Here is a 24,754-nt window from a genome sequence, read left to right on the forward strand (position 1 = left end):
TCTTGAACATTCTTTGCAATTAGGTATCTAGTCTCCCAAAGATAATTGTACTAAAGGTTAATAAATCACATTAATGAACAAATACAGAAATATGAATAATTCAAATGGTGATTGATTTTAAAGTTGATTTGTCATACTAACAAAATTATGAAGCTCTACTCTAAAGATTAACTAAAGCAGCATGGAAACAATCAGGAAGTTAATCAACAGGATCTGGAAACACCCCTTTGACTGTGGTTCTCTAAACCATTCTGTATCTAGAATAGATAGCCTCTTAGAGTGGTAATAAGTACCAACCTAGGCAGAACTTCCTGAAAGGTTAGCAAAGTTTGACAAAGAAAACAAGGGTCAGGATATATAAGAGGCAAATAAATAAACTCACTGCTGTTAGTAAATTCAAAAGGTATTGTCCTAGAAACAGTGCTGTAGAAAGTGACTAGTTTCCTGGATCAACCACTGAAAGCATATTTAGCCCACAGTATATAATATTATAGAATAGATCGGGCTATAAGAATGCTCCTATGAGAAACTTTTGGGAGATTTAAAATGGCCAATTAGTGAATAAGTTTGGGAAATGTATCCTGTTTTAATGAAGAATTGCCTACATTTTCCTAAGTTCCATCATACGTTTGTTAATTGTAAATTAAGAAGTTAAGTAATGATGTTTTAAGAAATTTCCTAGGTGTCTCCTTTATCTGCTTGACATGCTATGGCATATGCTATTATATTCTGTGTAATTTGCAATTTGACCCCTCCAAAAGGTTGCTTCTCCTTCCTTATAAATCTAATCTTTTGTTTAGCATACGCTGCCTCAACCTGTTGATGAAATTGGTTAATTTGAGAGAATTTATTATTCACTGAGGCTGTGTTTTTTGGGGGCTCATGTGAAAGGAGCATTGTATATGGCCAGTTGTGGTTTGGAGTGTACTGGGGGTACACAACCCATGAGTAAGTGAAATTGGGAGAGTGCTCGAGGATATCCTTTTATTTAAACTTACGTATTTTTTAATCATTATATCTCCTAATTTTTCATGCTGCCTGTTAGTTTTACTGATTTTGTCTAAATAATGTTATTAAAAATCAAGTAGGCAGTATCTTCAAATACCAAACTCTATATTTTAGCAGTATAGTTAATCTCTAAAATGTGGACTGTGGGCCCACTAGCCGATTTCTTTCTTTCTTTCTTTCTTTTTTTTTTAAGATTTTATTTATTCATTTGACAGAGAGAGACCGCAAGAGAGGGAATACAAGCAGTGGGAGAGGGAGAAGCAGGCTTCCCGCTGGGCAGGGAAGTCCAATGCGGAGCTCAATCCCAGGAGCCTGGGATTGTGACTTGAGCTGAAGGGAGACACTTAGTGACTGAGCCACCCAGGTGCCCCAGGCTGGCCAATTTATTTATTTATTGGCCATACCTGTTACCAGCTTTATGGCTGCTTTGTAGAATTATATAGTCAGGGCATTGCACAATGGTGCTTCGATGAGGGGCAATTTGGAACTGAAACCTAGCATAAGTTCCACTCTCCAGTCAGGCTTTATCCACTGAGAGGACTAGGTACCTTCTTCTAATTCTTCCATCCATGGGATACACTTCCTAATTTAGATAAATATGAGTACATACTAAGGAAGGCCCTGATTAATTCTACTTGTAGATCTGCACAGCACAGGCATTTCTGAACGCTGAAATTTAATTCACTACTCTTGTTGACTATTGAGATGAATAGGATTTAATAAATACACTTAGTATTTTAATTTTGTATGTCAACCATTTTATTATAGCAGATGTTAGAATAAGAATGGATTGTTATAGTACCTATCTAAAATGTTTTAGTACTTGGTGGAGTGGGTTTTGCTAGCGTCATTTTAAAATAAGACTGTTTGATGCACCTGGGTGGCTCAGTCATTAAGCATCTGCCTTTGGCTTGGGCTGTGATACCAGCATACTGGGACTGAGCTCCGCGTCCCTCTCCCTGCTCAGTGGGAATCCTGCTTCTCCCTCTCCCACTCCCGCTGCTTGTATTTCCTCTTTCGCTCTCTCTCTCTCTCTCTCTCTCTGTATGTGTCAAATAAATAAATAAAATGTTTAAAAAAGTAAAATAAGAAAAAAATAAAATAAGACTGGCCATGCTTTGTTTTTCTCCTGACCCTTTAAAGTATAAAGACTTAATCCAAGAATTTCCTAAGACACATTGTGGCATACCAAGGTAAGAGAAACATGGGCTTTCAAGTCAGAAATCCCACCTTTGCCTTGCTATAAAACTGGGACAAATTAAAGATTTGTGTCATACTTTCTTCATCTCTCAAAACACAAATGGAACCAGTCTTACTGGGTTGTTAGGAAGATTAGAAGACCTAATGTGAAAAGCAGATGCTGGGTACTCACTAATTATTTCCTTTCTAGCCCTTCTTCTACCTCAACACCTTAATGCCTTCACTGTACAAATCCAGTAATTAGAGAGTACAGTGGTGGTTTTGGTTAGCTTTAATCTTTATATTTGAGCTAACCCTAAAATCGCTTTTGTTTTTATACTGATTGAAAATAAGTCCAAGTTCATGTCTTACCAGGCTGATCGAGGATCCCCCAGAATGTCATTCTGAGCCCCATTTGAACATCTGTTGCTAGAGTTAAATATTTGATCAGTTGTGAATGGATTACATCACAGGTAGTGTTACCGTTTCTTAGTAAAGCCATGTCATTAGCATACATTTTTATTATGATCTGCCTGTTTGTCTTAGAGAAGTCAAGTGCAGTGGAAAAAAATCTGGCTTAGAAAGATTGCCTGTCACTGGGTAATATCATGAGGTAAATAAAAATAGACCCAGTAAAGAACAAACTCCACTTTGTTAATTTGGAAACGTGTGGATACCCATTGTTTGAATCTGTTAGAACTGAATTAACAAAAAGGGAGACCCCAGATTAATGTCATGGGTGAAAAAACAAGTGTATTATTATGACTAAATTTTAGACTTTTCTTTTGAAATAACAGAGAGTACCCTAGATATCATAAAATCAGACTTACTAATTGTTATTTATAAACTATCATTAATTTATAATTTAGATTATGATGGGGTCAGACCCTTTCTCTGACTCTGAGCAGGGTTACTGAAACTGTTAACTTTGTGCTGCTGTGTATGATATTTTGAAGAATGTATGACCTGTACCTCTAAACCTCACTTCTAAACTTATAGCTGAGAAAAAATATTTTTTCATTTAATTTTTATTTAGGTTAAAGACTTTTTATAGAAGTCAGTAAAGATGTTGTCTGTAGGATATGTTGGCAGTTTCAAACTTATTTTTTACATACAAAATATTAATTTGTCCTTTAATCCTTTCTATATAGGCGTTAATTCATGGACTGAACAGACACTATTACTCCATTACGATTAACTATCGGAAAAATGAACTGGAACAGAAGGTAAGTTAAAATTTTTACCTTAGGGAGAGGGAAAAAAATCTTTTTCAGACCATTTAAATTACTATCTAGTATGTTTCACTTTGAATGGCTGACCTTGTTCATTGATGTGTTCAAATATTTTTTCATTCCTGATGAATTTGCAGGAATTTAAAATACAGGAATATTTTATTGGACATATAGAAAGACATTTTACCTTATTAGTAGGTGCTAAAACAAGAAAATAAGCAGGAAACAAACATTTCTGTTTGATTTTATGATTAATTACAAAAATCATTCTGTGATTTATCTGATTATCTTTTACCAATAAAATGACCTTTTGAAACTTTTTTCAAATTTGAAAGGCATAAATTAGATTATAGTTGTGTAGTACTTTAAAAAATACCCTATTTATATAGGGTGAATGAAAAACCTAAAGGGAAATGGGTTTTCATATATTTAAAGCTAGATTCTTACCTTTTTTTATACTAGCCAATTTTTAAAATTTGGTTACCTTAAAAATTACCTAGCATCTTCATGCTTTAGCATTCTTTTGTTTTTACTATTTTAGGATTATTTCAACTAATACCAAATATTTCATTTTGCCTGTTACTGTTTTTTGAAATTACAGTCTGAACTGCTTTTTTTCTTTTCTTTTTTTTTTTTTTTTTTTAAAGATTTTATTTATTTATTTGACAGAGGAGAGATCACAAGTAGGCAGAGAAGCAGGCAGAGAGAGAGGAGGAAGCAGGCTCCCTGCAGAGCAGAGAGCCTGATGCAGGGCTCCATCCCAGGACCCTGGGACCACGACCTGAGCCGAAGGCAGAGACTTTAATCCACTGAGCCACCCAGACGCCCCATGCTTTATTTCTTTACTATTACAATTAGTCATCTTCCAAATTAGCTTCTTGTATTTCTCCCTGAAGAAGACTTAAAATAATTTTTAAGAACCCCGAGTACTATTGGTAGCCAGTAAGTTTTGGTTTCTGTGTGACTCTCAAGTCCAGACATGGTAAGTAATCAGGAGTAAATAAGACCTTACTTAACTGATCAAAACTGTTACTCACAAACGTGCATTAGAAGGGAATTCTAATGCATGAGGTAAATGGGAAGTGAAATAAGTTGGGCTGTCCATATTGCCTCCTCTTTCAACAAGATGACCTCCATTTTTAAGGTCATTTATATACAATGGGGGAAGATGGTGCTATATAAGATTTCATTGAAAGAAGAATTCTGTTTTGTTTTGTTAAGTTTTATAAACCACTGTTTTAAAAGATCAAAGCTACCAGTGAACTCACCTAAAGGTCCTGTGTGCTTGAGCATGATGATGAGTGAGGCGTTGCAGGGGCCTGTTCTTCCCTGGCCCAAAGGGAAACACGGAGCCATAAAGTTTTTTCCAGCTGCTTGTCTATGTCCCAAAGTTTATATGTGCTGTGGTAGATTTAGTTGTTAGCTTGAAGTATATTTTCAACACTTCATTTCAATTTTTATAGAATAGGTACAGGCCATGAAAAAAGGGCACCAGTCAGATGCAAACTGAAAAATGTATTCACATATGTAAATATTTTATCAGTCAGATATCTGACACCCAACTGTTTGGAAATATCCTGCTGATTACATAAACTTTCCCACCTTTTTGATGCCCCTAAAACTTAACAACTATCCTTGACATAAAAGATAAACACATAAATACCTACATAAGTTAATGTTATGTTTATGCTCCTAGTAGCTCAGTTTAGAGCTTTTTATAGTACCAGAAGCCCTGCCTTTACTCTTATCCCACCAACCTATATACTTATATACTTCCCTTCAAACATACTCAAGGGTCACAGTGGAATCCTTGTTGAGTCATGGTAGGGATAGCCATATGCTCTGTGGGAGCTTTGCTTTTGAAGTGGTAGGAAAAATCGAGTTCTCAACACTTAACTATAGGTAGCTTTATAACATATAGTTGCAGCTGCACCAAAATTTCCCAAAGATGTATTTTCTAGAACACTTTTCAGTGGAGAAGATGAGAAGCAAAGAAATTGGAGTTACTTGTGCAGGATTTTTTCAGATATTTTTGCAAACTACTCTTGTCCCCATGGGCCCTTGAATGGGAGTGGAGGAATTTGGAGCTTTGTGTCTTAAGAAATCTCATAGGTGATTTTTGACATGTACCTATTCTCTAGCATCAAAAAAGAAAGAAAGAAAGATCCAACTCTGTACCATATATAACTATGAAACTCTAAGCAAGTAGAATTTCTAAACTTGACACTTCAGCCTTATCTTCAGATCATGGTTCATGGATCTCACAAGACAGACTGGTCCTAATGGCAAAAAAACAACCACCATTTTTTTCCCCACAAAGATTTTATTATTCACTTTAAAAAGTTACTAAATTTTAAGTTCAACTAAAGAACATTTATAGAGTAACAAGACTAGGATAAATTGTTTTAGGACTCTAAACTTGAAAACCTAGGACCTTCGAGGAATATGTACTCAGAATGAGGACTTTAGCTTAAGAAACAACGAACTAAGGTGTTTAGTTCCATGATCACTAATAGGGTCTGATCCTAGTTTGCTGCTTTGCAGACTGGACAAATCTGTGATTTCCTGCCTAGTTTCGTGACTTTTCATTCTGACAGTAAGGAAGTTTGCATTTAAAAAATTATGGATGGACTATTAGAATTAGAAAGAAACTTAGTTATGAGATCTTAGTTCATAGATGTATAAACTGAGGCTCAGAAGGACTTAGCTGAAGTCAATTCAGAAAATGGGACATTACCTCCTTACTATGGCCTTTGAAAGCTGGGCTATATGCACTATTTCACCTTGTGTGAAACGTAGTAGTTCACTCGCTCATTCATTTGTGCATTCAGCAAATGTTTATTGAATGTCTGCTATGATAAGATTAGATATTGTTCTGGAATCTAGATCTTGGTGATCTCAAAATCAACAGGTTAAGGCTCCTACCTCGTTGATTTTTCTTTTGTGAGAGAAATGCAATAATAAAACAAAAATTTCAAGTGTTGATAGTTATAAAAATAATAATGCAAGATAAGGGAAGACAAATATTTAAGGTAGTGTGAGGTGGCTTTGTAATGTATTGTGATGAGGAAAGGCATCTATCTCTAGGGAAATGAGAAACATAAGCCATGCAAAGATAAGGAAAATAGCCTTTGAGGCAGAAGGACAGCAAGTACAAAGGCCATAGCATTGGAGTACTCCTGAGGTTATATTAATATAAATTTAGGAGAATTCTTACTTAAGTAAGTTAATAAAATTAAGTTTTAAATTCTTACATTAATTCTGAACTTTTTTGGTGAAATTGTTTCTCAAGACAAATGACGGGAATATCCTCAATACAAGAAAATAATTACTTTTTCCTTATATTTTTTAGATGTTGCTAAATTTGCATAAGAAGAGTTGGATGGAAGGTTTGACACTTCAGGACTACAGTGAACACTGTAAACACAATGAATCAGTGGTAAAAGAGATGTTGGAATTAGCCAAGAATTACAATAAGGTAAAAATTACTTCCAACATTTATTTCTTACAATCTTTGAAATACGTATGATTAGATGGCAAACATGGTATAAATATATACATAGGTAAAAATTGAATGGCCTGTTTTATAGATCAGATAGTAAATATTTTGGACTTTGCAGGCCATCCAGTCTGTTGGCAGCTGCTCAGCTCTGCTGTCATAGTATAAAAGTGGCCACACACAACACGAAAAGGAGTGAATGAGTCTGTGTTTCAGTACAACCTTATTTTATTTTATTTTTTTTAATTTTTTAAAGATTTTATTTATTTATTTGACAGAGAACAAGAGAGCACAAGCAGGGGGAGTGGCAGAGGGAAAGGCAGTAGCTCCCTAGGTGAGGGAGCTCAGCATGGAGCCCAATGAGGAGCCCAGTCCCAGAATCCCGGGATCATGACCTGAGCCAAAAGCAGTCGCTTAACTGACTGAGCCACCCAGGCGCCCCAATACAACTTTATTTAATAAAATAGGCAGCTGGCTAGATTTGGCCCATGGGCTATATAGTTGGCAACCCTGTTGCCATATAAAATAGTTGACCATATAATAGACCATATAAAATAGTTTCACATTTGAGATTTCTTCTTTATCCAGGGGGCTTTTTCTTGGAAGGGAAAGGAAAACAAGGAGATGTAGGATAATAACAACAGCATTTAATAATTCTACATATAGTTTAGTTTATGAACTTTTCTTTTTTTCATTTAGAAAGTGTCTATTGAAAACTTGCTATATGCTGGGCACTGGGGATATGGTAAGAAACAAGACGTGTCTTCACAGAACTTATTTTCTGGTAGGGGAAACAAAGTAAACAGAAACACAATATGATAATATATTGTGATTTGGTGCTATAAGAAATAAATGGGATGATATAAAAAAGTATAACTAGGGGAGATCACTTTTTATATATGAAGATGTTTAAAAAGTTGTATTTTGTGGAATCTCCTGAAGATACTTGTATGCTAAAATAAATGTGGCCGTAATATTTTTGTTCATAAATTGATATTCTTTTACAATTTTGCAATTGAAAAAATACTTGAACTATGACTTAAAATGTATCTTCTGTATTGTATTAGTTTCCAAGGGCTGCCATACAAACTACCATAAACTGGGTATTTTATTTTATTTATTTTAAACTGGATATTTTAAAACAATTATATTGCCTCACAATTATGGAAGCTAGAAGTCTAAAATCAAGGTATTGGCAGCCTCCAGGGAAAGATCTTTCCTTTCCTTTTCCAGATGCTTTAGTCCCAGGCTTGCTTGCTTGCTTGCTTTTTTTTTTTTTTTTTTTTAAAGATTTTATTTATTTATTTGATAGAGAGAGAGAGAGAGGCAGGCAGAGAGAGAGGGGAAAGCAGGCTCCCTACTTAGCAGAGCTCGCCCATGTGGGGCTTGATCCCAGGACCCTGAGATCATTACCCTAGCCGAAGGTAGAGGCTTAACCCACTGAGCCACCCAGGCACACATTCCCTCCCCACCCCCCCACACCCAGGTTTTATTTAGCTTGTGACAACTCCAGTCTCTAACCAGGGTTAGGATTTCAACATATTGGGAGTGGGGTGTGGGCCATGATTCGGCCTAACATGTGTTTTCTAGCTTTCTTAACGTAAAGCCTGCATAAAGAATAGATTTTACGTTTTGACCCAGAACATGCAATTGTATATGTGTGTACATATAGTTGCTACAAAAGTTTTACGAAATAATATTTACCTTTATTATATGTGATAGTTTTTTTTGTCATTTGACTTAGTTCTATTGTTTCAATTATATATACATACATATAGCTTGCAATCCATTAATGTATTGAAAACCTGCAGTTTGTAAAACATACAAATTACAGTGTTTTATTTACAAATATTTATTGAATATTTCTTGTACAAGTTGCAGTGGAAAATAGGGATCCTTCCTTCATTTATGGGAAAACAGAGGCAGTAAAAAGAACTCACAAATGATCAGAGTAGTAGACCAAAATTGGTGTGTTCCTTAACATCTTAGTATTCAGTTTGTCCACAGACCAGCTGTAACACCTGGGATCTTCTTAGAAATGCAGACTCTCTGGCCTACTGAGTGAGCATTGACAGTTGATCAAGAATTCCAGGAGATTTGTATACTCATCTGTATACAAGTTAGAAGTTAGAGAACTGGCCTGGAGAAGTCCATAGTGAAGTCCTGTAAAGATTCAGAGGCTTTTGCTTTCAGTTGTGGGAGACCCAGAATGCTGTATTAAAGAATAACAGCATTTGAACTAGACCTTAATGCTTGAATAAGATTAGACATATAGAGAAATGTTACTCTAGGCAAAATAAACATTACGAGCAAAGACTAGGAGACAGAAAAGGCACCTTTTAGGAAACTATGTTTGGCTTGAGTATATAATATATGAGAGTGAATGGGGAGAATAGGTTTTTTTTTAAGTTATTGAAGTCAAATAATAGAGCTTAGAATATCAGGATAGAGTTACTTTTGACCAAGAGATTGATATTCCCAGAACCTGACTCTAGAAATGTAATTTGACAGCAGTATAAAAGAAGGAAGGTGCTGTAAGAGATTTGAAATGGACATTCTGTTTAGGAGGAGCTTGCTGTTATCCAAGCAAAAGGTACTAGATATCAGCTTTACTGCAGTGGCATTGGGAACAGAGAGCAGTAGACAAATAAAACATGGCACCCATTGGATGGGTGAAATGAAAGAAGGAGGAATCAAGGATGAATTCAGGGTTTCCTGCATAGGTGCCTAGAAGTACGTTAGTACCATTACAATTTTCCAGTTTAGAAGTAGAAGGGTTAAGAAAGGAGATAGAGTTATATTTTAAACAAGCAGTGGAAATAGAGGACTAAAATTTAATGATAGGAGCTAGAGCTTAAGATTTCGGAGACAGTTAAACTTGATGTTTGGGTTGTCACACCAAAAAGTAGTATTTCTCTTTTTACATTAAACACATCTTAAGATCCAAGGGGCACTTGGGTGGCTCATTCGTTAAGCATCAGCCTTCTGCTCAGGTCATGATCCCAGAGTCCTGGGGATTGAGCCCTGCATTAGGCTCCCTGCTCCGTGGGAAGCCTGCTTCTCCCTTTCCCACTCTCCCTGCTTGTGTTTCTTCTCTCCCTGTGTCTCTGTTAAATAAATAATTAAAATCTTAAAACACACACACACACACCCCTTACCAAAGTAAATATTAGCCAAGAGACGGTACATAAAATTTGCTACATGTAGCAAGAAGTCTTTGGAGAGAGTTTAGCTTTGAACAAAAAAGTTGATGGGCCCATACAAACTAAATTCAAGCAGAATTAGGTCTGGCAATGAAGATCATGCCCTGATTTATATGTGGTGTTCCAGCTGGAAATGCCCATTGATTCTAGATCATACGGAGGGAAATTTTTTTTTTATCTTTCTAGTTTTATGTTTTCATGTTGTGATATTAAAGAGAAAGAAGTAGTTTGTCATACTTAAAACAGTTATTAACCATTTATACCTTAGTGACTTAAGTAATAATATTCAGCAGACTGTAGGAATGGTTTTCATTTCTCTGTAACATTGCAAGTTTAAGTAAATTCATATTGGTACCACTGCCAGGAAATAACCTATTTATGGTTACTGCTGCCCATCCACAGAAGTTTTTCCTATTTTACAGTTTTAAAAAATCTCTGTAGTACTCAAAAACTTGTAAGGTTTGGTTATAAAATGAAAACAATGTGTAAGCTGTGATATGAAGGAGTCCAAATTTGAGAATGTAATTCCCTCTGTGATTGAAAGAGAATGTGGTGGAGTTTTTAGTAACACTTAAAATATAAAAAGAAAGGCCCATGCTACCAATTCTTCATAGTATTCTTTTTAATTGGTTGGTGTTTTAAACTAAGGTAATTACTGTTAGGTGCCAGTTAGCTCCTAAAGTGAAAGAAGATTAGAAAATAATTAAATTCCTTTGTCCCAAATTTTCTGTTTCAGGTCTGAATTCCACACAAAGATTCTGCTTGATCACTAGTCATTGATTTCTCTAATTACTAAACTACAACACCCGCACTCTTGTTATTCCAGATCTCCTAATTTATTCAGTTTAAGATGCATCAAATTTTAAAATATTGATAATATTTGATTGGATATTTTAAGTGAATGTGCAAGTAAAAATGAATTGTAGAAGAGTATTTTAAGAATAACATAGATACATAAAAATTTGCCTTGTTTTCAAACATGTAGCCCTATAAATCTGCGATCTGACAGTTTACCTTTCAGATAGAAGTAGTGCCTGCTCTGTTACCTGAAAGAAAATTCAGGTATGGGGTGCCTGCCTGGGTGGTTCAGTCAGTTAACTGTCTGCCTTTGGCTCAAGGTATGATTGCAGGGTCCTGGGATCGAGCCCTGCATCAGGCTCCCTGCTTAGCAGGGAGCCTGCTTCGCCCTCTCTCTCTCTCTCTGCTACTCCCCCTGCTTGTGCTTTCTTTCTCTGTCAAATAATTAAATTTTTTAAAAACCTTAACCCCCCCCAAAAAAATTCCAGTGTATTTTTTATATATAAATATATATTTTTTTACATGTAAGACATTTAAATATATGACTACATTTGGTTTATTACAGTAGCTATTTTAAGTAGGAAAATGTTGTTATACGCTAGTGTAATAAGATAAGAAAAACAAAATAATATGTAAATACTGGGAAAACTAGGCCAGATTATCATTACTTAAGTATGATAGGATATGTTTGTAGTCAAACAAAAATCTAAGCAACTAAACTAGAAAAATTGTTAGAACTGTTACAATAGAGAATTATGTAGGTGGTAACCAAGTAGTTACATAGGCTGAAACCAGTTGAAAAATTTATAATAGGCAAATCAATTCACAGCATCCAGAATTACAAAAGAATTACCATAAGAAATAAGTGTATAAATGTATATGACTTTATTTGAATAATGCTAAAAACATTTGAGAATAGATTCCCTCAGTTTCAAATAGGAAGATTTCGTATGGCAAAGCCGCTGTCAAGCTTCCCAAAGATTACTTTAATGCTAGTAAGAATATCAGTGAGTTTTTAAAGTTTCAGTAACTTGACAGTAAAGTTTATCTGCAATAAAAATAATAACTAACATTCATGGAATGCTTATTAGGAGTCAGCTGGGAGAAAATATTTGTATTGGTAACACAGAAAGAACTCATACCCAAAAGATGCATAATATCCCGGAATCCCTATAAAATAGTTTTGAAAAACAATAATTTTGGACAAAAAGAGCTAGAAAACTCACTGAAGACAAATGGCATATAAACATGAAAAAACAAGTTAAACCTTATTAATTGGTCAAAGAAAAAAATTAAAATTATAAATAGAATTCTTTTCTTTTCAAATATAAAAAACAATTTGGGAAAATGTATCAGTAGTGGGTAAGTAAAAGTGACATAACATTTTTTGAGGCCATCTTTCAATTTTAAATGCATATAACTCTTAAAACTAATATGTTCTTTTTTAAGGGTTCAAGTACCGACTTAGAGAAATATTTACAACCCACTATTATATTAAAAATTAAATTATAGAACAACATGAAAAGTTCCTATGTTACTTTCCCTTTCCTTTTAAAAGATACCTAACTTGGGGGACCTGGGTGGCTAAGTCCCTTCTGTCTGCTATCTGCTTCGTGATCCTGGGGTCCTGGGATCAAGCCCTGTGTGGGGCTCCCTGCTCAGTGGGAAATCTGCTTCTCCTCCCTCTGCCCTCCACTTGTGCTCTTTCTCTCTCTCTCTCTCTCAAATGAATAAAAATTAAAAAAAAAAAAAAAGATACCTATCTCCCACTTACTTATCTCAACATATTTTAACATTTCACCTCAAAGGTGGAAAGCAGAGAAATGATATCCTTTGTGTAAACCCTGCATTATTTCAGTTTTTGCATTAACCAGGTGTTACTTATATCTAAGATTGTGTTAGCTCAAAGTAGCAGTGGCTTCAACAAGATAGAAATGTAGATCTCAAAAAAAAGGGAAATAAAGAGATGAAGGTTTCTGGCAACTCAAGGCCAATATAAAACTTTGAAGTCATCATGAACCCAGATTCCTTCTTCTTCTAATTCTTCTTCTTCTTCTTCTTTTTTTTTTTTTTTAAAGATTTACTTATTTATTTTAGGGAGAGAGAAAGAGAAGAGAGAGAGTACACAGGGGTGGAGGGGCAGAGGGAGAAGGAGAGAGAGATCTCAAGTAGGCTCTCCACTGACTGTGGAGCATGACCCAAGCAAGGCTTAGTCCCACAACCATGAGACCATGACCTGAGCGAAACCAAGAGTTGCATGCTCAACTGACTGAGCCACCCAGGTACCCCAAATGCAGATTCTTTCTATCTTTTGCTCCCCTTCCCTTATATTGGCTTCCATCCTATAGATATCCTCACGATTCACAGTGATTACTAGAGTTTTAGCCATCCCATCCAAATTCCCAACAACAGGTAAAAAAGGAAGGGCCAAAAGGGGTTACTTTCCAGCTAAATCAATCCCCTTTCACAATCCTTTCTTAAGGCTTACCAAGCAGCACTTCTGATTATATTTCATTGGCAGAACTCAAATGGACACACCTTGCTTTGAGAAAGGTTATATAGTGTGGTCTTTTACCTGGAAACATTATTTTCTTTACTAAAATCAGGGGAAGAAGGGAAACATTTTTGTTTTCCCCTAAAAGAAGGGGAAAATATATGTTTGGGTAGACATCAAATAGATTCTGCCATAGAAGTTTTTTCAACAAGCTGAACTACAATTTCTATTATGTGTGCATACACATACACGTGCAGTCTTTATTGTATATGTCTGTTTTGTGTAATTAACACTTAAAATTGGATTCCCTGTAAGATTTTTAGAAAGAATTTATGCTGTTCAGGTCACTTATTAAACCATGGATTTGGCTTTGTTATTCAGGATATATCATTAAAAACTAGTCATTTCCTGAATTGTCATGAATGTTACTTCAAGGTCTTTGGAGATAGATAGTACTGTTGAAGTCACACTTGCATTACTTATTAGCTGTGTGGCTGTATGTGTCCCTGTTGTTCTCTGTGCACACTCCATTTTTGTATATTTCATACTGCATTGCGTTTTGAGATTTATAGGCAAGTAAAGCCCAAATGTGAGCTCCTCAAAGAGCAAGAACTATCTTATTCAGAATGAGTGATTATTGAATAGTAAAATGAAAATTCTTCTGATGAGGACATGTATAGAATGTACTGGAATTTTATAAATATGCCAAAAGGAGAATTAGAAATATGGTTTTTTTTTAAATAATAGAAGTATTGCTGGAATTAACATAAAGTTTCTCAAAGAAGGTGATGCCTAATTTCTTCATATGTAAAATGTAGATTAACTACTTTACTGGGATGTTTTAAGGATTCAGTAAATTAATATTATAAAAGCATGTATATAGTAATATTTAATTACTGATAGTGGTAGGAGTTTCTCCAGACTCAGACATTTTATCCCGTCTCAGACTTCTAATAGTTTCATGTTTGTTAATTTTGCTTTCCCGAGTATTTTTTTATAAAAGCTATTTCTTTTAATTCATTTTCTACTGCCTTAACTCAGTGATGTGATTTTAATTTATATAGTCAATACATCGATCTCACATAAAATCAGAAACAAGTAAAATGCATTATCTTAAAATTCACTAGCACTTAGTGACCATACATGTGAGTTTAGAAAGCATGTGCTTAAAAGAGATTATGACATGTTATAGGGTGAAGAAAGTTAACATATCAAAAGGAAAAGAAGAAGCCCAAGGCCTTGAGAAGTATAAAGTAGAATAAGGGACACGATGTTATAAAAGCAGAGAGGTTAAAGGATTAGAAAACAGGTATTAGAGAAGCTCTTAAAGGTGTTCAGAAAGTTCAAGAAAACTGAGTTTGTTGGAGTTTACATGGTGGAGATCCTTAAAAGAGTGTTAATGAAGAGCAAAGAACCCAGTCCATATTTATTAAGGGGTAAGTTAAATGGTAGAATCTAAGATAAAGGTTTTCCACTTAAGAAGTTTGACCATCACCAGAAAAAAAAAAAAGAATGAAGTTAATGGGTTTCATAAAAGACTCTTTAAGATGGGGGTACATCTGAGGGGATTATGATAACATAACAGACCAAATTCTAGGAATTTCTTAGAACTGTGCAGACCGTGCATGATGGGATAGCCATCTGGGGGTCTTTGTTGATAAACTGTTAAAAACGTTTCTAGTGTGAATAGCCACAAACATTTTCAGTGCTTTTTTGTTGGTTGAGTAAACCGAAGAGCATGAATGCAAAAGCAAAATTTGATGCCAAATCACAGAAGTTGCCATAAACACAGAAGTTCCCCTAGTGAGGACACTGCCTGTGCCTGAATTTCATTTGTTTCTGCTGCTACCATTTCTTAATTTTTCCTGGTGACTAGCCAGATTAGAACTATGAATGAAGACAAACTGGTCTTGCCCAGATCGTAGATGAGATATAGGTGACTTAGGTAAATGGAGAAAATACTTAGGGTTTGATGTGATGATTTGGTCTGATCTGGTCTATCTTAGAATGAAAAAGATGTGCTTATTCTTTGTCATGGGGGTTTGCAACCTTAGTATATGCCTAAATCTACAGCTGCTCCTCATTTTCCAGATGGCATCTATGGCTGGGAGTACTTTTTACCATCTGCACTTCTCGAAGAGTTTGTGAACTCTCTCTTTTAATTATTGGAAATGGAAAAACTAATTGGTAAAGTGGTTAAATGATATAAAAGATTTTAAAAACTAAGTTAGAGCTTTTTACATTGTATTTTAACTTTTTAAATAAGGTCAGTGCTTTAAGTGCTTTTTGACTTTCATCTTTGCATACCTACGATCTTTGATATTTGCAGTACTCCAGAATACTTTGTAATAACTATTTATACATTAACTGGTACTTGGAGCCAAATTCCAAAACTCTTACCTCCTTCCAATACTGTACTGTTTTGGACATGTGCATAGAGCAACTAACACTGAATGAATGCAGAGTACAAACTTATGTGAATTGTTCCATTCATCCAGTAATGTTTTCAAATTGGTAAGGTACAGTGTCATGATTTGTGGAAGTAATTGAGAAAAACAAACTTTTTAGGTGTTGCTCGTGTTTTTATATATGTAAAATATTGAGATAGTGGGAGAAGCAATTTCCCATTTAAGTAATACTTTTTTAACTAGCTGAGCATAATAGGAATGACATCTGACTCGGAAAATGAACATATTCTCTATCTAGGGAATTCTAGATTTGGAGTGTTATTAGCTTTTATTTTTCCTTCTTCCAGTTTTATGAGTCATAAATATATTTTCTTAATGATATGTTGTAAATAAGTATCCTCTAATAATCTGTAGATACAGTACTTAATCACCATCTTTCTCTTTAGGCAGGTTCTACTGGGGAAAATTCTCTAGATAGTTTGTCCATTTATAAAATTAGACACTTGCCATCTTTGCTCATTTTCAAGTTCTCTGTTTACAAAACTATTAAGAAGGTGTGAAATGCAGCCAAACTTCCCAGTTTATGGGAAATGTCTGATGATTGCATTTCCTACATGTTCATTGTTCACACATGAAGAAATTTGGCAGCTGCGAGATTATTAAGTTTAGAGTATCCAAATCTAACCCTCACTGGGATTTTGGTTTCCTGCTTTCCACCCCCACCATCTCATCTTTTGTAATCATATTTGTGGTAAGTGCTGTGGTGGTATTTTTTAAGGTTGATGATCCTTCAGTTTTCTTTGTTTTCCATTTATCAGATGCTGTGAATAAATCATAGACCAGGAGTTCACCTGATTTAGAGTCCTGGCTTCGAACAGAAATATAACATACTCTAAAAGAGATTCCTTCTCAATAAAGACATTTTATGGTGGCACTGTTGTTGAGAGAGGGGACAGTGATGGTAGCTAATCTATATGCTGTAATTATTTTGTAAGAACTTGCTAGAAAATTTATGGTCGTACATGTAAGAGTTTGTAACTGAGAATAGTAGAAAATGTTCTGTGTATATTGTTTTGTTTTAATTTTTACTTGATTTGGCTTTTTATTCAAGTGAGTTTTTCCTGTTGAAAACTTCAGATTACTCTGTTTTCTTCATGATTACTAAAGATCAGTCATGGAAAAGTTAGATTTTTTCCCGAATACATGTGCTACTTTTAGAGATTTAAATATGTAGAATTATGAAGGGAGAAAACTATATAATTTGTTAAGTGGATCAAAAGGCAGCAGCTTCTTTGATCCTAAGAGCTGCCGATAGTTATATAGATACTGGGTGTGATAGTTGACAAGAAAAATGGGAAGTTGGGGCAGAGGTGTCATGAAAGTAGGACAAGGAAGAGAAGACAACAGGACTAGTTAGCACCATGGTGCCATAAGCAGCTGCCGTAGTTACTTTTCTCCCCCACTTTAGCCATCCCTCAAAGAATTATATAACAGTTTCCAGATGGTGAATACTACCATGTGGTGGTCATGTTTGCCATATCCAATGTCTTTTTTGTATTTCTTAAGTCTGTTTTCAAAATGATGGTGTTAGGGTGCCTGGGTGGCTCAGTCGGTTAAGTGTCTGCCTTTGGCTCTCTTGATTTTGGAATGCTGGGACTGAGCTCCATGTGGAGCTGGGGGAAACCTGCTTTTCCCTCTGCCACTCCCCCTTCTTGTGCTCTCTCGTGCTTTCTCTCTCAAATAAAAATTAAACAAATTTTAAAAATTTTTTAAAAATGATGGTGGTAATAGTTTTTATTATGCTTAAGGTTATTTGGAAGATTAGCACACTTTCTTTATTGTTTAATAAGTCACGTGAGTAAAAGGTTCTGTGAATGAAAATTATGATCACCATTGTCTTCAGTGAGTATTCTGCAGTGGAAAAAGTAGATTTAGAATTTGAAACTCTGTCCTTTGTGTTTCATTCACAGGCTGTAGAAGAAGAAGATAAGATGACACCTGAACAGCTGGCAATAAAGAATGTTGGCAAGCAGGTGAGGTATACCGTAATAGGTTACGCAGTCGCATAATAATGCGCTCTTGTAGAGTTAAAACTGTTTTAGGACCTGTATGATTTTTTCCCCTGTTTGTTCACTCTACATTTTTCTTTTGTCATGTAAATATGATGCTAATTTTAAAGGTCACTGAATTACTTGATGTCAAATCCTGTTTGCCATATATAGTGAAGTCACAAATAGATCTGCGAGGTACTGTCTTTAGTGAAAATAATTTCCTAGAAATAAATTAGGAAACTTATATCTTGAGTTTATTTTTCAGGTATTATTTTTACTTGAAATAATATTATCAGTGAAGATAATAGAATGGTTTATTTCTTACATAGTAACAGTTTTTTAAATGATACATTTTGTCAGTATGTAGGCTTCAGTATATAGGTAATGTTCCTGAGAAGGCTGAGAACACCATTGGATTATAGTGATTGAAGAGAAAGGGTTTTAAGTATTTGCTCTTTCACATTTCCAAGATGAAATATATATTTTAGTTCCTATTTTCCGAGGGTTGGGGGAACACACCAACCAATTAAAAGAATCTACAGATTAATTAGACTGTTTTTTAAAGAATGTTGATTACATTTTTTTCATTTCATGGAACATGGTTATCATATTGCTGATGTTGGCAGAATCTTGATATTTCAGATGCAAGACACTAAGCTGTCTTTGCTTTCAGCCATCCTACCATATGCTCTGATCCCATCACATCTCACAAGCTATGTAGGTTTGGGCCAGGACCATTCTTGGATGGGAAATCTCTAAGAATCACCCAGCTGCCACAAGAAGTAATGTAGATAACTGAGGGAAGTGTGTTACCAATTCACTATACAACTAGTTACTCCAACAACGCAGTAGGGGCAAAGGTCTGACTTAAATATCATAATTAGTGAAATTAAATCCACTACATTCTGAATATTATAATGTAAAAACAGCTAGAACTCTCCCCAAACAAAATGAAGTGTAGTTCATCTTATTCTCTCATCCTGTGTGCTCTAGTTACCTAGTCTTTTCCTACTACTTATTATAGTCTAAGATATGTTACTAGATCACCAGCTTGGAGTCTTGCACTTTATAGAACCCACTGTTTTTTGTATAAATGCCTCTGAGGCTACCATGTAGATTTTATTTTAACAGCAACAAATAAAAGGTCTTAATTAAAAGTGATGCTGAAAAATATGTAATGGGCAAAGATGAATAATCATCAGAATCATTTTTCTTAATCTAGCTCTTCACTGGTTTAGCCTGTTGCGTGGCAAAAGCAACACTGTCTGTAATGGAATCAGATCACTATCTTTTTTCCTGCCAGTCTTTCTCAGATACTTCCACCTAAAATGTCCTAAGGCTTATTCCTGAAATAAAGAAAGTGTAATACGTGGTCTAATTACTTGAAATTATTTGTAGCATGTTGCATCTCTGGGTTCTTTAAGGAAATCAAGCATGTATTGAAATTGTAATTTAGAAAAGAACAGCCAAGAAATAATTCCAGTGATGAGCATTTATTTAAGGTTAGGAGTCTTGGGTATTGTAGCAATACCCATACAAAAATAATGCCTTATTTGAGAGTTTAATTTGCAATATATATATTTTAAAGCTTTCACATTTAGCTGAAATACTTCATTCAGCTCAGCCTTAAACATAAATTAAGCGTTTTAACTTCATTTGTTACAATGTTATTTTAAGCCTCATTTTTAACTCAAATGTTTCAAATATAGATTTGATCAGGTTTCAGTTAAAAGATTGTACCTATATACTTTTCTGATACTTTATTTTTTCAAAATAGCTACAGCAAATAGGTATTTTTAACATTATTTTGTACATATTATATACATGTAAAATATGTGTATCCTAACATTGTATTTAAATTTTTAAACAAGTAACAGTGACTTTTGACCTAAGAATATTTCCTAAATCATTTAATGTACTTTTCCCTGAAATATTAAATTTATACAGGAATTAAATTTAAATTAAAATTACAGAGGAAGTAATGAGAAAGAAATCACATTGAACTCTTACCTGTTGGTACGTCTGCTTCGAGTAATAAGATCCCCTCAAGACAGTCAATAAATATGAATGGCAGAAAGTATGCACACGTACTTGGGCTTATGCACACTTATAAATGCTTATACTTTGTTTTTAAAAAAATCGGATGCTGCGGCTATATAGAATTCCTTGTTACTCTTTATAATTTCTGGTATAGAGTTATAGCATTGATTGTGTAAATCAGTTTTTCATTGTATAATCTATTGTTTTACCAGGTACTTAATTTTTTAATATATTTAGGAATCTTAAGGATATAACAATATATTGGGAAAATTAAATTGTAAAGTATATATAAATTTAGGTTTGGTTTTCTTTACCAGTTTCAACTACTTAAACTAAGTAATTCTTTTATCAGTAATATGGTTCTTTTTTTCTTTTTCTTTCCTTATTTTTTATTTAGGACCCCAAACGTCATTTGGAGGAACATGTGGATGTACTTATGACTTCAAATATTGTCCAGTGTTTAGCAGCTATGTTGGATACTGTTGTATTTAAATAAAACAATGCAAAAAGCTATTGGTGATACTTCCAGCATATATTCCTCTATTGTTCCTAATGCTCAAAATCAAGGGACCTCTGAAGGTGTGTTTGGTTAAATGTAAGACATCTGGCATCATTTGCAGCACTGTAACACCTTCAGTCTCAGTTGTGCAATTACTTCTGTTTCTTTAGTCAGGGTCTTTGCAGATTCCAAAGTTGTATAAGAATACATCAAAGTGGACGAATTTTGTTAAGATCCCATTTAATATTTGAAGAAATCAGTAACACAAATATATTTTGATTGTTGCTTACAAAATAAAATACATTTACAATCTATGTCTCCTGAGGTTTTTTGGCACTGGGTGGAATTGACAGAATAACATTTGACAGTGCTCTCGAAATCTCACACAAAGATACGTTTCTCTTTGCAATTTAAGATCTTATAACACATAAAACATCAATGTGATAACAAAACTTCACAAATGTAAAGTCATTGCCATTAAGGAGTTGCTACACCATTAGTGAGTAACCCCCCCAAAAAAATGTTGACACATTTTATTAAAAGTATCTGTGGCAAATTAATATTGTATAATCAATATCTTAACATATTATACTTTCCAGGGTTTCAGGGGAGTACATTTAAGAAGAAAAAGAGGGCAATGTTAATTCAGACTTTTTTTTTTTTAAAGAGTATTCTACCAATGTTGAGACTATCTGGGAGTTGCCTGCTGCAAACTCCACTAGACTTTTAGCTAAGACTGCCATTGAAGGTAAATAATCTCTTCAAAACAAATTAAGAAAAGTCACCATAATATGAGTTTAGTATCATGAGCACGTAAGAAATAATTTGTTGTTGTTTTCTCTCCTCTTTCCCAAATTAACTTGAAAGTACTCAGTTTTCTGAGAAAGACAAAAATTTGACTGATGGCAGGTTTTATAGATGACCTTATCCCTCAACCTGTTTCTAACCCGATATACATAAATAACTGCCCCTGTTAATACTCATGGCACAGCACCATTCTGGGTACACCAAAGAGTATGGGAAAACATGAAGGTAGATTTAATTCTTGTTTGTACCCTTTGTGAAAATATGGTAAAAATGTTTGTTTCTAAGGCTTCATTAAAAGAGCGTTTTACTTAGGGGACTTGGAATTTAGACTTAACCCCTACTAGAGGTGGTAGAAATGTGGTAGACCAAATTACTGTCCTATTTGAACAATTCCAGGCTTGTATTGGTTGCCTAATGAACAGTTACCAGAAACTAAAAGTAGAAATGGCTTAAGTTCCCACTGTGTTTCACAGTCTCTTTTTTGGTGGAATAAGAGGTATTCAGAGCATTTGTTTGTCCTATGGCTTTTTCTCTTATATAGTCATAGTATGTTTTATGTAGGACATGTAATATGTATTAATTTAATTGCTGAGATTACAACAGCTAACCTTTTACAATTAAAATGTAAGTGGAAGTTAGAAGTTTTCCTTTTGCCTAATTTAATCTTGTGTGCAGACTTTTTTGGGGTACATGATTTTTCCCTTTACATAAATAGGGTTCTATGATTTATTTCACAGATATTCATTAGAGCTAGTCAAGATTTTTTTCATACAGTATGCCCTTAGAAGAAGGCCTCAATAATCCGGAGGCGCTTCTCAACATTCCATTTGAAATACTTCCTTTTGTTTTTCATTTTATTCTGCTGAAAACATCTCCTGAGGTGGCTTGCACAATACCTGCCTTTTGTTCTTATTTGATCACCTTACCGTCTTGCACTCCCCACAACCAGTACCACTTTCTCCTACTTGGTTCATGTTGGAAACACTCCCAATTTCAAAACCTCACCAGGATCCCTCTTAGCAAAAACCTGCATTTTCTTTTGAGATTTGGAATGGATGAAAATTGGGATGCCCTGAGTCTTGTTGAACACTTTTGTCGTGGAATGTACAGCTATTTTAGCAGCAGTCTGATGGCTCAGGTCCAGTTGGGCATTGAAATGACTTATTTAATCACAAGCTCAATAAGGTGTGTATGTGCTTATGTGCGCATCTTTACCCATCTATTATGCAGCGTTAAAGCAGCGCAAGAACCCAAACTCCTGCTTGCCTCTAATACAGAGATATCCCTGCTTTCCTCTTTGACTAACATGGGGCCACTGAAAGCTCCAACCTCAATATACAGTGTGATCTGCCTGGACCAGGAGCACCTGGCTTTTCTGGGAGCTCATTATATATACACAATCCAGGCCCCCACTCCAGACCTGAATCAAACATCAAGAATCCTGGCATGGTTCATATGCACTTTAAAGTCTGAGAATCCCTGCTGCACACAAGTATGGCTCAAGAGCAGGTGTGCTGATCTTGAGGAAAGTTAGTTTTCCTTTTTAAGCTTATGTAAGTTCAAGATACACCCTGTAATGAGGAATCACTGAATTTAGTACTGATAATCTAAAGTCAGAATGCACATTTATCTCCTATTCCAATTCCTTAAAAACTGAGGAAGGTGCACTCTATTCCTTTCTACATTTTAACATTTCAGTTTTGCATTCTTCATTCTTTAAAAAGTTAATTCAGCATGCCACGAATGAGAACATGAGAACGCCTTCAAGAGCCTTTTTGGCTACTTGCTTAAGGCTCTTGTCCCACAGAGAAAGGGGTGGAAGGTAATCTCAGAAGCTGGGGATAGAGGCGCTCAGAGACAAAGAAGTTAATGGTCGAAGAAAGGAGAAAACAAGAATAGCCAAAGTTGGGCAAAAACCACTCAGGAGAAATGGTGGTAAAAGGTAAAGGGCAGAAAAAACAAGTGTCAAATAGTGTCATAGCTCCTGTCTCCTCCCCTGCACCCGGATGCCTGAACAGCCAAGGCCCTGCTTGTTGATGAAGCTTCATGGTCAGGAGCTGAGATTTGCTCCGGAAAAGAAAAATGGGCCTGGCTGTATTTTTCTCTCAGAAAACTGTCTCTCTCGGCTTCAGTCGGACATCTGGTCACCCACTTGTCCAGCCCGGAGCCGTCGGCGCTGGGCCTGGCTCGTGGCGCCCTGCTGGAGGCCACAGCTGGTGCCCTCTGCAGCCAAGGCGCCGAGCCCGCCTTGGGGATTGGGGGGGACTCAGGCTGGCCTCCGCGCTGACCGTTCGGCCCACTGAGGCAGCGCTCTTTAAAAAGGCGCCCGCCTAGGCGGAAGTCGAGTCTGGTTAACCCCTCTCTGCCCAAGTCTAGGACCCACCCAACGTCCCCAGAGCCGCTCTCCGTCAGGCAGGTGCCGAGCCCCGAGGAGGACTGACCGGGCGGAGGTTCCCGGGCCGTGCCTCTGCCACAGAAGAGTGTGTGCCCCTGGCGTCTGCGCAGCGCGGCTCTCCCCAAGCTCCCGGAGTCTCCTGGGCGGCGGCTGCCTCTCGGGACAGCCGGGGAGCTGGGCAGCCTCCGCTCAGGCCGCTCGGGGACGTTAGACAATGAACCAGAGCCGGGCGGATGGCCGGGCGCGGGGAGGGCCGCTCAGGCTGCCAGCCGGAGCAGTGCTCGGCGCGGAGCCCGCCCGCCTGTCGGCCAGCCTGCGGGGCCCAACTGAGCTCCCGCCGCGCTCCTCCTCCTCCTTCCCGCGCGGCTCGGCGTCCCCGGGAAAGCCGCGGGAGGGCAGATTGGCGGGTGCCGCCACCGGAAGCAACTTGGGGCGGATAAAGCCTCTGCGCTCTCGGCCCTCTGGTCCAGGGCTGGGTTCCTTCCTCTCCAGAGCCAGAACTGGGAGATTTCTTCCGACATCCCAGGGTCGCTTTGGGCCTCGTGCTATTTATTTGTGCCAACATCCTTTTAAATTGGTTATTTTCTCTGTTCTTCCGCTGATTCTCCCTCATTTTAAACTTACTGGCATTTTTTTTCCCCTCCCATCCAGATTATATAAACGTTGCACACACACGCACACACACACACAGACACACACACGTCTTCGGTATCGATCACTGCGTTGACACCACTTCCACTCTGTCTCCCCAGATCAGCGCTTCCAGCGAACCCATTTGCACGAGGACTCGGCCCTTTCTTTTCCTGGCGAGGCTTTTGAACCTTGTCGCCAAGCCAGTACCTCTGAGAGAAGGAAGTGCAGTGGGACGCGCGGCATGCATGGCGCCTGCCCCCAGTTAGATGCTCTTCAGATAATCGGCAACCAAGCTCGCTGATAAAATATTTAGGAAAGACCTCGTAAACATCACTGCAAATACATTAAGGCACTTCAGCCCGACAGCTTATGATTATTTCAAAACTTAAAAAGGTGATCATGGATTGTTACTGTTTCTGTGCTCAAGCAAGAAAATGAACCTTCCCGAGGTGGGTGGATGGGTGGATGAGTTGCAGCTTTTCGCCCCCACTGCTCTCCCCCCACCTCA

At 36.5% G+C, this 24,754-nt stretch overlaps 1 protein-coding gene across 1 annotated transcript in view; it reads left to right on the forward strand.

Annotated features, from left to right (window-relative positions):
* Positions 1-20,725, forward strand: part of PSMD14 (proteasome 26S subunit, non-ATPase 14) — a 100,769-nt gene extending 80,044 nt beyond the window's left edge. Inside the window, exons 9-12 of the mRNA XM_059394072.1 lie at positions 3,339-3,413; positions 6,772-6,897; positions 17,792-17,854; positions 20,310-20,725. Coding sequence (XP_059250055.1) covers positions 3,339-3,413; positions 6,772-6,897; positions 17,792-17,854; positions 20,310-20,408 — 363 coding nt within the window. The 3' untranslated portion in view covers positions 20,409-20,725. The remainder of the gene's footprint in view (positions 1-3,338; positions 3,414-6,771; positions 6,898-17,791; positions 17,855-20,309) is intronic.
* The last annotated feature ends 4,029 nt before the right edge of the window (positions 20,726-24,754 follow it).

Source organism: Mustela nigripes, chromosome 3, assembly GCF_022355385.1.
Source record: "Mustela nigripes isolate SB6536 chromosome 3, MUSNIG.SB6536, whole genome shotgun sequence".
NCBI lineage: Eukaryota > Metazoa > Chordata > Mammalia > Carnivora > Mustelidae > Mustela > Mustela nigripes.